The 16,154-nt window shown below is 36.5% G+C and overlaps 1 protein-coding gene across 2 annotated transcripts in view; it reads right to left on the bottom strand.

Annotated features, from left to right (window-relative positions):
- SEMA3A (semaphorin 3A) overlaps positions 1-16,154 on the bottom strand; it is a 170,172-nt gene that overhangs the window by 21,765 nt on the left and 132,253 nt on the right. For both annotated transcript variants that reach the window (XM_050890696.1, XM_050890707.1), the window contains 6 exons: positions 15,063-15,205; positions 13,767-13,881; positions 13,599-13,668; positions 12,383-12,527; positions 5,586-5,805; positions 323-414 (listed from right to left, as the gene is read on the bottom strand). In XM_050890696.1, the coding sequence (XP_050746653.1) occupies positions 323-414; positions 5,586-5,805; positions 12,383-12,527; positions 13,599-13,668; positions 13,767-13,881; positions 15,063-15,205 (785 nt within the window). The remainder of the gene's footprint in view (positions 1-322; positions 415-5,585; positions 5,806-12,382; positions 12,528-13,598; positions 13,669-13,766; positions 13,882-15,062; positions 15,206-16,154) is intronic.

Genomic DNA, 16,154 nt, shown 5'->3' on the forward strand with positions numbered 1-16,154 from the left:
GTGGGAGAAAACAGACAGGCATTATTCCCACACTTTCACAGATATGTATTTAACTACAGCATGTAATAGCTGTAAGATTCAGGGATACTAATTTACTTTTTAAACCACAAAACAAGAGCCCAGAATGCCATTTCTTTTATCATTAACCTCCAGCTAGCACTGAAAGTTTCAAGGTTTATTTTGACTAGTGTCTGGGTCTCTAAATGACAAGCTAATTAGAGGGGTATGCCAGGCTATTCCTTGGCTAGACTGCAAGAAGTTTAGTTTGCAGCTGTCCACAGAGAAATCTACAACCTGACACTTGAAATGTAGCCGCACTTACCCGAAAGACTGTCATTTCTTCCAGCAAGACTTCCTCTAATTCATGCCAAGTCTCCTTAGGAATTGAAACCACTTTAAGAACTGTTCCAATATCTTGAAAAGGAAAAAAAAAAAAAAAAGTTTTCAGGTGCTTAAGATGCATACTTCAGTTTCAGAGCAGCCAGAGTTTCTTGTAGTAGGTAATTATTTCACATATAAAGATTGTGAAGCTACATATCTTTGAGCACGCATTGTTCAAAATACCAACTGCTATTTAAAATAACCTAGAGAAACACTGAATTTCAGTAGGACATTTCACTGAAGTCTTTCAATTATCAAAACGCAACAAAGAAGATAAATACTACTATAGTTATTAAAGAATGAAAAGGACTGAACTGCTATTTAAGTGACAGTATAAAATGACAGATGTTTCAGTAATTTAATTGAGGGAGGAAATGCACTAAATTTACCCAGGCATGTTTTATTGTCCATTTTGAATATGATGTTTGTCATTCTTAAAATGCATGTGAAGATGCTCTCAGAAGGCTCAGTATGGATATAAAAACATCTGGGCAAATGCTGTTAGACAGATGAAGCTGTTAGATCTCTTAAGTACATGCGATCTTCCCCGTGTCAAACAAAGTACCTAAGATGTATAAGCCCCTTAAGGCATCTATATTTCTCTGTGTGTTAGATACTGGTCTTTGCTGAGGGGTAAAAAGCAGTACAACTTGCATCTTCTGTTTAGAAATAGGTGTGTGCCAGCATTTTAATACTATATCCATTTACATTCTTGGAGTTTTGCAATTGGCTTTAACATGAACAAGGCCAACACTTGAAATTCCAGAGCTACAGCCTTTGGTTTTGTGAATATGGTTGAGACTTAAGACCATTTCTGTTTTACAGCTTCTGCATCTGTGATTTATTTGTTTGTTTCCATGAACAGAATTTTCAGGGAACAAAAAAGAATCATTTCTAGGTTGGTACACATCACGGCAGACTCCCTGAAATGGAAACACTCTGCATGTGACTTCTCTTTTTAAGCAGCCAAGTGTAGTGCCCTGTAAATGTATCATAGCAATAACAACTACGTCCCTGAGGACCTTTCATGTTGCACATTCTATAGCAGTAATAGTTTAGGAAAATATAAGGCATTTTACATGGATAAAATTCTCAAAGTAACAGAACTATAAAGGTCAACATTCTCAAAACAAGAATTAACCATCAATTACACAAAATCAAAACATATTTTGTATGTATATGTATTTGTGTGTATTAGATGAAACTTCTGATTAAAAAGATGACAACTCACCACTTCTATATTGAAAATACACATAAAATTGAAACAAATGGATTACACAGGTTGAAAATGTTTTTATAAGGTGACTAACTTAAAGGCTATTGATTTCATGAGAAAATTCTGGTATTTCAACTTCTTTATATGAATTTGGTTTAACATATTCTAGAAATCCTAGAATATCCTGTAGAACTGAGATTTTCATTTTTCCGTCTGCTCCCCTTTAAGCAGATGTTGGTTTCTAAGTACATATTTTTTTAAGTTTAGAAAGAAGTGATTTTTTTTCCACAAAATATCTACATCTGTTTTCTTTCATTAGTCACAAATTCATAGATTCTTTTTTAAAAAAGAAAAAACAGTTCTTTCTTAAAACAACAACAACAACAACAAAGCAAAGCACAACTTTCTTTTTATTTAGGCAGCTACATGTACAAACTAAGCTAGTAAAATACACTAGATAAGTTGTTTTGGAAGTGGTTTTCATTATGGTTACTGCTACTAATTGAACATATTTAATTCAAGAAATATTGAGAACAATACAGAACGAATGCAATATAAACTTTAAAACAAGAAGAAAAAAATCCACATTTCTACAACAGAGTAATTCAGAACAACAGATAATTTAACGTTCGTTATATTTGTAATTTAATGGATGAGTTCATTTCCTTAATTATCTTGATAATTTGATGACTGTGGTTTTGAGGAAAATACATTGTATGGGTAAAAAAAAGAGAACTCTGATCTAATAAATATAACAGCGTAGCAATGTGTCATGACTGTATGCTGTGTTGGACTATGACTGTCCTCAGTCACAATCCATCAAATGCTATATTCTAGAAATAAAGGGCGATTTTTGATAAAACAGCACAAGGGAAACTGTGGAGCCTGAGTGGGCATTGAGCAGACATGAGTTCCCACATAATGTTGTTTCAAAAAAAGGTCTGACTTTTAAGTGGATCCTGCAACAATTACAGTCTCTTGATGCTCGAGAAAGCCTCTGAGGTCAAAGATACACTGTGTTAATCACTATGGCGACTCTGGTCAGGCCACAGGTACCAAAGTGGGGCTTTATCTGAGTTCTAGATCAAGTTTTACAGAGTAGTATTTCAAACAATTTCACACAAATGGAATCAGGCTTCTCCTTTAGGATCAATAGGCTCTGCTCAGTAAGATAAGATTACTGTTATTAATTTGCTTTACTGACAGATGTACCTTGACTGTGCCAAATGATCCCAAACATCAGACACTCAGGATATGCATTAAGTGCGTATCTTAAATCCTGTTTTTTTCTGATATAATTTCAAGCATGCCGATACGATTTTATTTCCATTGTGAAACACACTGGTACAATCACAGTGGGAAAGAAACTGCTCAGCTAAAGATTTCACCCACAGGAAAGGAAAATGTGACCACACTGGGTGGCTATTAATTCTGTTGTGTTCAATTATCATCAGTTATTCAATGAAAAGGAAAAAAAGTATTTCTTCAACATATTGAAGTTCAGCAGCATGTGGGAATAATGTAGATTGCTGCAACAGCAATGGGAAAATACAGAGAAATGTATCTAATCTGATGGGACAGACCTGCACAGAAAAATCCAGTCATACCCCAGAGAGCTTAATTCTGGCTTTGTCATAGGTTCAGATCATCAAGTGGGAAACTGGACTGTGACTAGAGTCCCTAATCTGCTCCCTGGTTTGTTCTTTGCTTGGGGAAGATATAATACACGCTGATTGTGTATCTGTTTCTGGTTCCTTTGACTTTGACCAGCCGGCTCAGTGCAGCTTTCTGGAAGAAGGCAGGCAGGGCCTCCGTTCTGCCTCTTTTCCTTTACCCCTGCATGGAAGATGTCCTTTCCTCATTCTGAAACCCGCAATAATGATAGTGAGCTCAGAGGAGCGTGGAGCATCTTTTGTGCCCCAGCTCCAAGCACAGGTGGTGTAATGCCTGTTCTTGTTGCATGAGGGTATAACCTGCTAGAAAAAGAACAGTTTCTATGGACAAAAGTAATATTTCAAGAAATAATAACACTCTGCACTCACAAAGCAGAGGTTTTGGCGCTGAAATCTCTTTTGGCAAGTGCAAGTAATAATCTTTCAATACTTTTACAGTTCTTGGGCACAAATATCAGCAATGTTGGATGAGATCCAGAGCACTTACCACACACCTGAATGTTAGTGGTTTAGGGAATTAAGTGAGTGCCTAAATTCCCAACTGAAAGGTAAGAGCTAGATGTCATTGAGGCTCTTTCAGAGGGAGACTTTGCCTGACTAATTTAGATAAGAACAACTATACGTAATGATAACTATCTAAAAGCTATAGCTCAGGTTTAAGCAAGTCTTCCTGTACTGTCTGAAAACAGACAGGAACTTCTGCATAACTATTCATCTTACTCTAATAGAGGTTTCGAAGAAAGTACAATGAATCTCTCTCTGGAAGTACTTATCTCTTTCCCTTGCAGAAGCCAATGCATCTTTCTTAGACTGAATGCCAAACTTTGGTGAGATAAATGCCACCTCTTGTGCTCAAGATGTAGACATAAATCAGCTCCTTATGTTTGTTCAGCATCATACTCTGGATGCTGAAGGGCTTGTTCCCTCACATTGCAGCCAAGGGGAGTTTTGCCATTAATTTTTTTTCTGGGCTGAATCAGGTCATAGAAGACTTGTTGAAAGGCATAAAACACTGCCAGTTGTAGATGGCATTGAAGTCTCTAATGTGTGATGGAAAATATACATGTTGTGTAAAATCATATGAAACTACTTTTCAATGTTTTATGCAAGAACATAGTGTAGCACTGGTATCTAATAACTCGGTTCACAGCTTTAAAGAGCTGGAACGCTTTCTGCAGAGCTGCATTTCCTGCAGTAAATGTTCCGAATTGCTACGCATGCACTGCGTTTGGTACACAAAGCTTCATCAGCTCTCAGTTTACTCATAATATATTTCAGGCACCAACATGAAAGAGACCTTGAGATTTATTGCTTTGGAAATCTGATTCCAGGTCTAGAGTACCAGAACCGTACTTAAAGCAAGCCAAAAATTGGACTGTTATAAGACAGACAGCCAGACAGATATTTTTTGGTCCAAAGTTGAAAAGAAACAGTGGGGTTTTGGTTTGATTTGTTTTGACTTCATGATGCCAATGTCTAATTACTAGCAATTATGTTCAACAGAAGTTTAAAATACTTTTATTCAACATAACTGAAACACCAGTCAACTAATGGAAAATCTTCAAAGGTGAAGAAGCAGATCCACCAACTGCTAATCAGCATAGTTCTGAAGCCCCTGAACCTAGGCAAAGGCATATCAGCTAATTTCTGGCCACTGTTATTTCTTATTATTACCTTTCTGGAAAAGATGTCTTTTCTGAGTGCTTATTTCCACTTTTGATAAAATGCCCAAGCTGTATGACTCTGCAAATGCTTTGGAAAGGATATCAAGTTTTTATTTGAATACCAACTCTTCTTAAAACACTTTGTATGTGCCAGATATCTTCATCTGAAGTAAAATGATGTACTCTTCTGGCTAAAGTGCTGGGCATCTTAAGGCAATACTTGAAATACTTGAAAGGCACACAAGACATTTCCCATACCTGGATACTTGCCTCATTCATGTTAATACTTCTTATGCTGTACTTCAAAATGAGTACCTCAAAACCCTCATTTTAATACTAAATTATAATTAATAAGGCAAGATATTTCTAATAAAATTCCCTAATAACAGTAGTTGAAAAGAGAGTGGTTTGATCTTAATCCAGTTGGCAAAGCTCCTAAAGAATTAAGCTATGCAGGCCACGGCCTGAACCTGTAACAGTGAATGTATGTAACAAAGACCTCCCCACACGCACAGTTTTGAGTCTTGCCCCAAATTTTCACAGGTATACACTGTTCTGTCAGCGTTCTGTCTTTCATAGTATGAAATTTGATCTGATCTATGTCTCCATAATGCCTGAAGGAGCATACAGTGTAGATTCAAGACTTCTCACCTGTGCCAATGAACATCACATCATATTGGCCATCTTCTGCGTCTACTCGATCTACTACTATCTGTGTGAACTGGTAATCCACGTCTGTTTTGATCATGATTGGACGGTTGTTGATGGGGAATACCGGGTTGTACATGGCTGGATGACTTCTTGCAAATGTTATAACTTCATCAGGAAGGTCCTTGGTGGAATCAAAGCCTCCAAATGTTTTACTGGGACACTGGAAATAAAAAAGAAAATGTTTTACATTTTATTATCGATCACTAGAAACATATTAGAAATCCATTTCATTACAACCATCCCAACTACTGCAGTCTATAATTAAATATGACAGGGGATCTAAGTCTTTCATGACAGACAGCAAGAGTTAATTCTGTCACTAGAAGTGTCTATTTTTTTTTCATTTTGGATTTAAATCGATATAGTTAACAGAATGTAAATGATCCTCATACATCATTTTTCTTACTACTATGCAGTGCAAAAGGATTTTCAGTCATTTACTGATTAGTATTAGTCTTTAATTGGCAGAAGGAAGAAATCCTGAATTATCTAAAATCATTCAATATGAGACAAGCATTTTCAGTATTTCGTTATGTGTACAACAGAAAATTAATTAATTATGTCACCATCTTAATTTCAAAGTATTGTCTTCAGAAGTTGACTGGAAGTCAATTCCTCTCTGAGGAACCAAATCTTTAAATGCTAGGACAATTCCCTGTTCTACTGACTTCTCAAACTCCTGCTTGTCTCAACAAGCCTGTGTAATCCATGTAGTCCCTATAACATGGATCCTGTTACACTAAACCAACTCAAATGAGTCATGTCCTAAATGTATCTCTTTTCTCTCCATTGATCCTAAAGAAAGACTCCTGTGAGTGTTGCTGATGATATTGCCCATGTGAACAGTTAGGTGAGACGAGTCTCCCTAAAGAACTGAAATAACTCCTCACTGTTGTGTACTGCACAGTAACAGAAAAGTTGGTGTCCCCTTGGGCTTAATCTGGTCGCCACAAAGTAACACAGTAAAGAGTCCCTTTGCCCCCTTATATAGCCATGGGTGGGCTAGACAGTTGTGCCCCTAATCTGTGAAAAGCAGAGGGTTCTGCTTTTCACATTTTCCTCACATTCTCCCAATGTGAGGAAAAAATAGAGGCTGAAAAGGGAAGGAGAGGTAAGACCACAGCTTTGGTAGCCACAAAAGTATTCCTCCACTTTCACCTGCCACATGTACTTTCTCCTACCCATGGGGAGACTCGAGGACTGTGACTAATCACCACCATTTGCCCTCATTTCTTCCGTACAATTGGTAAGTATTTCATGAACAGTTAGAGGTTACTGTAACATAAGAATTAGTAGTGTGTTAGTAATGTTGAATGGATGAAGAAAATGAGCCACGATGGCATTAAATCACCAGTCCAAGACATTCAGCAAAGAACTTGGTGTCCTCCACTCCTAATCTGTTCAGATACCTATTTAAGACATATAAAACTCTGAAACCCAGTTGACAATAATGATGTTTGCAGCATTTGAACCTGAAATATAAACAGCTGGTGTTAAAATGCCCTAGATAATTTGCCCTTTATATCCACTTATAGAATATCTTCCAATTAAATTAAAAACCTAGAGGACAACATCTTATTAACCAAGAATCCAAACCTTGCAGGATGCTCAGCAGAAGAAATCAATTGTCTTTGCTATCACCTTGATCCAAATTATTAATAATTCATCAGAAATGAAATTAAAAAATCAATGTTGTCAAAAGGAGTAGTTGTTATACTCAGCAAAGGGACGCTTCCAGCATGGACATGTAAAGTGTAAATTGTCCCTTTTTGGCATATTTGTTAGTAAGCAAATTCTCGCGTTCTGTTCCATTACATGGTATGGAAGGGAAGAAGAGAGGGAAGGAGAATATTTGATTAATGCATGTGGAGTAGACTAAGCAGAAAGCAAGTTAGGTATCATCTACTTTATTGTGTCAACATTTTTCAGCCTTTTTATTATTATATGTTCTTGCTCTCTTGCACAGAAATATTACAAAGAGAAAATCAGATGATAGGCTTTTTATAATCATTGGCCAAAACATTGTCTGTCTCAAAAATTGTGTTTAAAATTCTACACTTCAATTTTAAGTTTGCTTTACATCTCGATTAATATTCTAACTACAGCTCAATACTACTTACTCAGATTAATTAGATAATGATTAATTAGACAATATATGTAAAGAGCTTTAAGTATAAAAATCACTACACAAGAACTAAGTATTGTTAATTGCAGCTGGGCAAACACTGAAAAAAACAGTAAATGAATATTCATTTCAATTTTAAGTAAATGAATTTCAGCTGTGTTTCAATTGCTTGAATATTTACTTTCTGGCTCATTTTCTAACAAAGGATTTTACTTGCAGCAATGCTGACCAAGACATATTTTATGCAGAAACATCATAAAACTAGAATTAGTGTCATGATTCTGTGTGTTTAAATGAGACTCCCAATTCTGAGAGCCAGACTACTCCTGGGATCTCTTGCTTTTCTGAGAATAAAAAAATAACAGTAACTTTGTGTCTTTATATCTAAAGTTTAAAGTGCATTACCTGAACTAGGCTGTGGCTCACATTCATCCCACCCCACTTTAGGAAACTGACAGAGATGAAATCAAACTCTTATTGCTACAACTCCCTCCCTTTTCAATGGAGTGAAATGGGCACCATCAGTAGGTGAGATTTAGCTCATCCATAGTCCAAATTGGTTGCAGAGGAATGTCAACTCACATAAAGTTAGAGATGGAAGAGAGAAGAGAAGAGAAGAGAAGAGAAGAGAAGAGAAGAGAAGAGAAGAGAAGAGAAGAGAAAGAAAAAAAAAAAAAAAAAGAGAAGAGAAGAGAAGAGAAGAGAAGAGAAGAGAAGAGAAGAGAAGAGAAAGAAGAGAAGAGAAGAGAAGAGAAGAGAAGAGAAGAGAAGAGAAGAGAAGAGAAGAGAAGAGTTGTCCTGAGCAGCAAAGTCCTGTCATGTTTACTTATGTTACGGTCACAAAACCAGGATACACAACAAAGACATTATCCTTGATGCTAATGACAGGACTGCTTTTGATAGTAGTGGGTCTAGGTCAAGCTAATTGACAAGGCGCTTCATCAGAACTCATGTTTATATACTTAATCAATCCCACTGATAGCAAGGAAATAGAAAGTTTTCGGGTGCCGAAAGATACGCATGAATACAAATATCCTGAAAAAGTTTGGAGAAATGAGCTTGATCTTGGATTCAAGTAGAGTCAGAGAACTCTTGCACTTAACATCCACTTCGAATTGTTGGTCCCCAGTATGCTATGTCAGGGCGTTTGATCAGTCAGGAGGAGGTAACTAGGCTATCCCCTAGCTGGCCTGTTAGGGAATCCAACAGAATAGATCAATAGCTACATTTTGGTAGGAACAAAAAGTGCTTTGGTCATAACTGAAGATAGACTTTTCGTAGCATGAAGCAGAGAAAACTTGAGCTCTGTAGCTGAATTCACAGAAAGTCAGATATGAATTCAGGATGAGATACCTCATTCAAGATGAGGTATATACAAAAACCCTCCCTCCTTTCTCAAATATTGTTAACAGTTTAAAAAAAAAAAACAAGTTCTATAGATCTTAAAGTAAAAATCCTGGCAACTTCTTTGTTAAACGCGAAGCTGATTTAGAATTGTTTACAAAGTTTTCTGACTTTTCAAATGAATCATTATCTTTCCTTTTTCCTTACTGATACTGGGCAAGTCACCAGATGCTCAAGTTTACTGGCACCTCACCTATTAAATTCCTCAGATAATTCAGCACTGTTTAACTGCAGTGAGATCTGGAACTGAATCACTGTAAGAAGCTCAGGTTTTGTTTCTCCCTTCCCTTTCCCCGTTTCTTGGAAAAGCAAGCCACAATTATGACATCTAAAGGAACTTCAAAAACCTTTCTTCTTTATTCTCAACAGGTCTTCATAGCCATTGAAAATACATCCAATTTTATCACTTTAGAAACAAAAAGCTTCTTTTCTGCCAGAAATGTCTCTCATTTCAAAATTCAGTTTTATCCTACTAATACAATAGAATGATTTTAGCAACTGTGAGGGGAAAAAAATCTTTTTCAAAGTGGTAGACATCAAGATTAGAGTCACTGGCAGTGGGCTAGGAGAAACTGATGGCCTCAGCCACTCTTTAATTAACATCATTTACAGTGGCATGGCCTCTTGCACTACATGATGCGACTGCAGGGCTACATAGAATTGTATAATTTGGGATCACATTCGCCCTTAGGCAAGAAAAATATTTACAATAAAATCTGAACAACTTTGCACTTTCTTTGTGAGTCTTAGTATGTTATACTGAAACTGTAAGGGTAAAATCCATTCTGAGAGGGTAGCCAGAAAAAAAAGTATATGTAACTTCACTGTATTTCTCTACTTTGGCAAAAGATCTGGTGGCTTAGGTCACTTAGCCACTTAGGGGCTGGATTTGGGTCCCTGCTTTTCTGCTTGTTCTTGGGAATCTGATCAAGTTATTCTTCTCCCATATGGATCTCAGTTCAAGACCCTCAGACAAGTCTTGGAATAACCTACAGGCCTGAGGCAGGCAGAGCTGTGTTACCAGTCTCTAGGGCAAATAGTTGAGTTGTGCATTCACAATCTCAATAGAGCTGCATCCGATCTCGGCTCAGGAATGAACGTAACAGAGCCACTGTGCAGCAGTCAGTTCTTTATCTCAGCCTATTTCTGTGATGGAAGCATGTAACATTCTTCTTTGTCTGTAGTTTTACATAATATCTATTATTTGCTTTTGTTTAGAAAGGTTATCAATACTGGAATCAAAGAGGAATATAAATAAATAGAATAATGAACACTAACTTATTAAGTCTGTCAGACTGAAAAGAAGATGACATTAGCTATACAAGAAATACCAAAAGTATCTACTCATTCACATTTTCCACAGGGATGTAAAACAATACAACTTCAAAAAAACCCTCTGACATATCAGCATTAACTATAGTAATTAAAAAAAAAAAAAAAGTTCAGCATCAAATGAGAAACGAAACCTCTCCTATGCTGCAGAGCTTGTATTTTAACTCTGGAAAAAATTAGGAATCCCTTTAGCAGTCGTAGGGAGTGAGGAGTGCTGAGGAATCTGGCTGTCAGGGAGCCACTGTTTTCTTTTACTTAGGAAGTCATTTTCATTAGGCTGAGCATATATATTGTCTACCTGTTGGAGATCAGTTGAAAGATCAGGTTTGAAAGAACAATTTCAAAACATACCAGACAAAAATAGAAAATCTGATGATTTAAAAGAAAGCATCAAAGTTATTCCTGGTTTGTTTTGTGCCTTATATTTAAGGAGACTTTTAAAAGAATATTATAGACAGATATGTTATTTATATTTACATTTATATGTTTATATGTATACATTTGTACACATATATTTAATCTTCAGCAATGATATCTCAGAACTTAAATGGGCCAAGCTGATTTATACGAGCTAAGCAGCTACCCCAATGTATACAATTAATACTTTTTTCATAAATGTCCCATCTTCTTAGACTACTGGTAATTTCTGAGGCAGTTAAATATTTCTAGAATGTGATGGCATTAGTTGGGAGTTGTAAATATGGATATCTTATATACACTGATATTCTAGTCATTCATAAACTAGAAACAGAGAAACAGGTAGAAGCATAGATTTTAAAAAATGCCAGTGGAAGTTAGAAATTATTATAGTCACTCTATCATTCATTGCAGAAATATCTGCCTTACTGTACTAGATTTAATGCTGAGAACAACTGAAAGTTTCTTAACAGCCAGGCAGATGCTCTGTTTTCTGTTCATTCTCACTAAGAATGGCTCAGCCAATATTTGGAACAAAGACAAATTCCAAGGAAAGGATAATGCAGAGTAATATATTAAACATTTGACTTTCAGTAAAGTTCTCCAGCCATTGCTCAAACTTCTGCTAAGGTTGTTAAATATGAATGCCAAAATTAAAATACAAATGAAGTTGCTATTGCAGTGTCCTGGTTTCGGCTAGGACAGAGTTAATTTTCTTCCTAGTAGCTGGTATAGTGCTGTGTTTTGGATTTAGTAGGAAAATAATGTCGATAACACACTGATGTTTTCAGTTGTTGCTAAGTAGTGTTTATACTAAGTCAAGGATTTTTCAGCTTCTCATGCCCAGCCAGCAAGAAGGCTGGAGGGGCACAAGAAGCTGGGAGGGGACACCGCCAGGACAGCTGACCCAAACTGGCCAAAGAGCTATTCCATACCATACGACGTCATGCCCAGTATATAAACTGGGGGAGCTGGCTGGGAGGGGGATCGCAGCTCGGGAACTAACTGGGCATCGGTCACCGAGTGGTGAGCAATTGCATTGTGCACCACTTGCTTTGTATAGTTTAATTCTTTTAGTATTACTATTGTCATATTATTATTTTCATTATTATTGTTTTTCGTTCCTTTCTGTCCTATTAAACTGTCTTTATCTCAACTCACGAGGTTTTTTTTTCCTGATTCTCTCCCCCATCCCAGGGGTGGGGGGGCAGTGAGCGAGCGGCTGCGTGGTGCTTAGCTGCCGGCCGGGGTTAAACCACGACATGCAGTTTCATACCTTACAAGAAAATCAGTACATTTTGGACCTGGAGGAATTGTTAGCTTTCCGTTCTGCCACCCTATCCATTTCAGTATATTTTTCAGTTTCTTTCCTGGATCTCAGCTCGAGGACCATGTAATGTGTAAAAATATTTTCCATAGTTTTCCCTTTTTAGATTACTATATTTCTTACGGTACTTACAGTTCCTGGCCGGGGATATGGCACTCGCCCTTGGTAGGGAACCCACTGGTAGTTTGGGCCATCTCGGTGGGCATAGGGACCAAGAAATACCCTCCTCACATCAGTCATGCTGTACATACACACTGCTGACCCCTTGAAGATATTACTAAAAATGAGGGGAGAAGAAATCAAATCAGGTTCTTTAAATTATCAGTTGGTTTAATCGAGTGGAATAGCTATGGGAATAGCAGCTTGTTGCTTTCTAATTTATTGCATGTGCTGATTATCAAAACTCTGACATGCTCTGAGAGCAATCCTAACTCACCTCCTGTGAAAGTTCAGCATAACTGATACAATCTCTCAGACATTTTCCTAAGCAGATGGCTGCTATTCCACTATTTAAAACATATTGTCCCCAGAAGGCCAAAGCCCCAATTTGAGTAAACTTCAACAGGGCTGTCCCTAGAGGACTATTCAATTCTTTCCTACACTTCGCATTTTCCTATTTTTTTTAGCAGTCTCTTCCATCATTTGGGCAGCACACACGCAAACTTCAGTGTTGTTTCTTACCTTGAGATTTCTTACAGAAGACAGTAAGGACTGGTAAATCTCCCTCTTCTATGCCTGGTTATCACTAGAAACATTCTTTCTGTTTAGAAACTAAAACTTTTGTCCTTCACAGATAAATGTGGCAATGCAACCAGTACTGCAAACCTTCCTCAGGCCAAAGCTAGAAGTATAATTTTGTTCTTGGTGAAAGCACAATGAAACCAAAACATTCAAGTCACAGTTATATGTGATTCAATAACAGAACTTTTGAAAGATCGTTAAACTTTCCAGAGTTCAGCAGTATTTTTTACTAATATCTCCTTGAGTAGCCAATTTCTCACACCACAGATTTTCTATTTTACCCTGCCCCCAAACAAGCATATTTATGCTTGTGTTATTGCTCCAGGTCTGTGTGGAAAGGGCTACAAATTCTGATCCCCACTATAAAAAGCCAATTCAACGGCAAGAACAGCCTGAGAAACTGATAGTCTTTGTGACTAGCTTCAGAGTGATGATGTACATTGCTCATAAGAAAAGAAACCTAATTCATTACTTCTTACTGCCACTGACTTCTCAGTTCAAAGGTTAAGAAAATTTTGTGGTTTTTAAAAACATTTTTAACAAAGAGACCTCTTTAAAACAAGCAGCCACCCAAGTTTCCATGCAAGTAAAATGATACGTTCTGTACCTGGAAGTTGTAAACACTCCATAGACTATTGGATTTTTAGGGTCTTTTGAGTTCATTAGGAACACATCCTCTGTAATAATAACAAGAGACAGAAAAGAAAACTAAGTTAAATTCCTATGGATAATACCTGAAAACATTTCTGTATTCAAAGCCATTTCTGCCACTTACGTAGTTCATCAAAGTGTGTGTCAATGCCATTGGGTCCTGGCACAGAACAAATCAGACGTGCTTTGAGGAAAGTTGTCCATTTGTTAACAAGGCTCCTGTGTCCACCAAAGTCATTCTAATAACAAAAGTATTTTGCATTAATATCTAGTAACAGTCTTTGTTTGAAGTATTAACAGAGTACAGAGAAAATACAGTAAATAATCACAAGATGCTGCCTATAGAAAACAGAGAAAAGAATTCACCTTCTACATACAAAGGCATTATTATGTTGTCAAAGACACTAATTCTGAATTGCTTTTATTTTACATTGTATTGCGACATATTTCATAGTAGCACATCATTTAAAAAACAAAACCAAAAAACCCCAGCCCTCTTTATATATTGTAATACATATATAACATTGGAGAAAGACAGACAGGCAGAATATTTTGCTCCAGAGCTCCCAGGCTGCCATGTCCTGGTAAAGCTGAAGGGATTTATTATTCTTATCTGGGTAACAACAAAGTAGAAACGCAAGTTGCAAGTGAACAAAGTAGATAAAAATGCCAGAACAGTGTGATCAGTTGTATAGCTGCAAAACTTATGAATAAAGTGCACCAAGGACTCCATACTTAAGGGGTAATTGGTTTTTAAGGAGCTACCTCTGGATTTGAGGAGATAAATTGAAATTGTGCTTATGGGTTAACATGAAATTTTACTGCACACATCATAGTTGCCAAAGCTACAATATTTATTAATATAATTTCATTTGTAGAAATCTTTTTAAAAGTCTGTCAGAAAAATATTTGGACGTTTATCAGTGTGGATGAATGATTCAATCTGCAGTCATTAAGGGTCTTCTGAATGGTTGCCCATTTCTACAGCTAAGCTTAAACGACTGTTTCGTTAAATCTTCCTTTGCCTCTGTTTAAAGATTTTCACTAATGTGGGAATGGAAAGGTATTAACACTCCTTTAAAAAGTAAATTCTTCAAATGTTTTTGGCCTACCTGGAAGTATCACATTTCCTGTAAAAGATTCTTTCTTTTGCAGACACATTCTAAGCCTCAGAAGATGCCCATGACTTTTTAAACAAAACATCGTAGTTTCTGTATCTTCCCCAAACAGAGGAGAACTGAGTAGTATACCTTTGGGTGTGTTATCCCCTCACTATTTTTCACTTGGGATGATCTCTGCTTTAGTACAACGCCAGTGTTAATACTGAATAGTTTACAGGCAAGAAAATGCAGTTTCTAAAATCACTCGCAGAGCGTCCGGCAAGTGTGTTCAATCTCACATGAAGGAGTCATCATTTTACCTTGCAGATCTGCCCTATTCTGGCATGAGTGGCTTTTCCAGTGTGCTCTCCATCAATTGCATTTTCACGGAAGAAGAAATAGATTTTGTCATCTTCTGGATTGTCGCTCTCTGGTATCAGGTGAGCACTAATAAATCTAGGATCTGAGAAGACAATGCCGTTGTGCATGTTACTACTCCATGAATTGAATCATTTGCCTTCCTTATGTAAATGAATTGAGATTTTGCTTCCTAAGAATCAATTTTTGCATCAAATGGCAAATATATCTATGTTAGGTACATCATCACCCATTAACATGTGACAGGTATTTACATTCCTCTTATCTTTAATACATAGAGGCGTTTGCTACAGATATTTAATGAACAGATCTTAACTTTATTATTGGAGCAATTAAACATTCATGAAATCTCTTTACAAATGGTTGTATAACATTACAGCATGGCTTCCGAATTCCATGCATTTATTACTGACATTTTTCTTGTATCTTTGGATGTTTTGACTTTGGTCAATAATCTTTCTGTATGTGTTGCACATAAAATGAAAGAATTATTGATACAAATGTAATATTCCTAACTTTAGCAATAATGAAGAATATATAAAGAAAGTATTTTACATCTAGAAAAGTATTAATGTGTTACTGTCAAAAAAATTGAGTCAAAAAATACAATTTTGATTGATATTGTCTACTTCCACACTATGATACCCCAAACCCCAACGTTTTTGTTTCATTTTCAAGAGAGAAATGCATTTATGAATTTCTGTTCAAGTTGCTGAAATACTTTGTCTTGTCATTTTTTAATTATTTTTTTTCATAGAAAACCTTTATTTCTTGACAATTAGAGTGACAACATTATTTGGTGATAAAGAAGATACATCAACAAATGAAAATACATAAAATGCAGACATACTGATTGGTTATGTAAAAAATGGTGGAAAGAAGTTTTGGGAGATAATTTTATAGAAATCATAACAGTAAATTCATACCAGTGGTGCATCTGGCTCATCACTGTATTTTACAGAGATACTTCAGCTGGTATCTTTCACTATATTTGGAAAAAGAAGGCATATCCAACAGATTTACCAATCTGTTTT

The sequence above is a fragment of the Gymnogyps californianus genome, chromosome 1 (assembly GCF_018139145.2).
Source record: "Gymnogyps californianus isolate 813 chromosome 1, ASM1813914v2, whole genome shotgun sequence".
NCBI classification, from domain to species: Eukaryota; Metazoa; Chordata; class Aves; order Accipitriformes; family Cathartidae; genus Gymnogyps; species Gymnogyps californianus.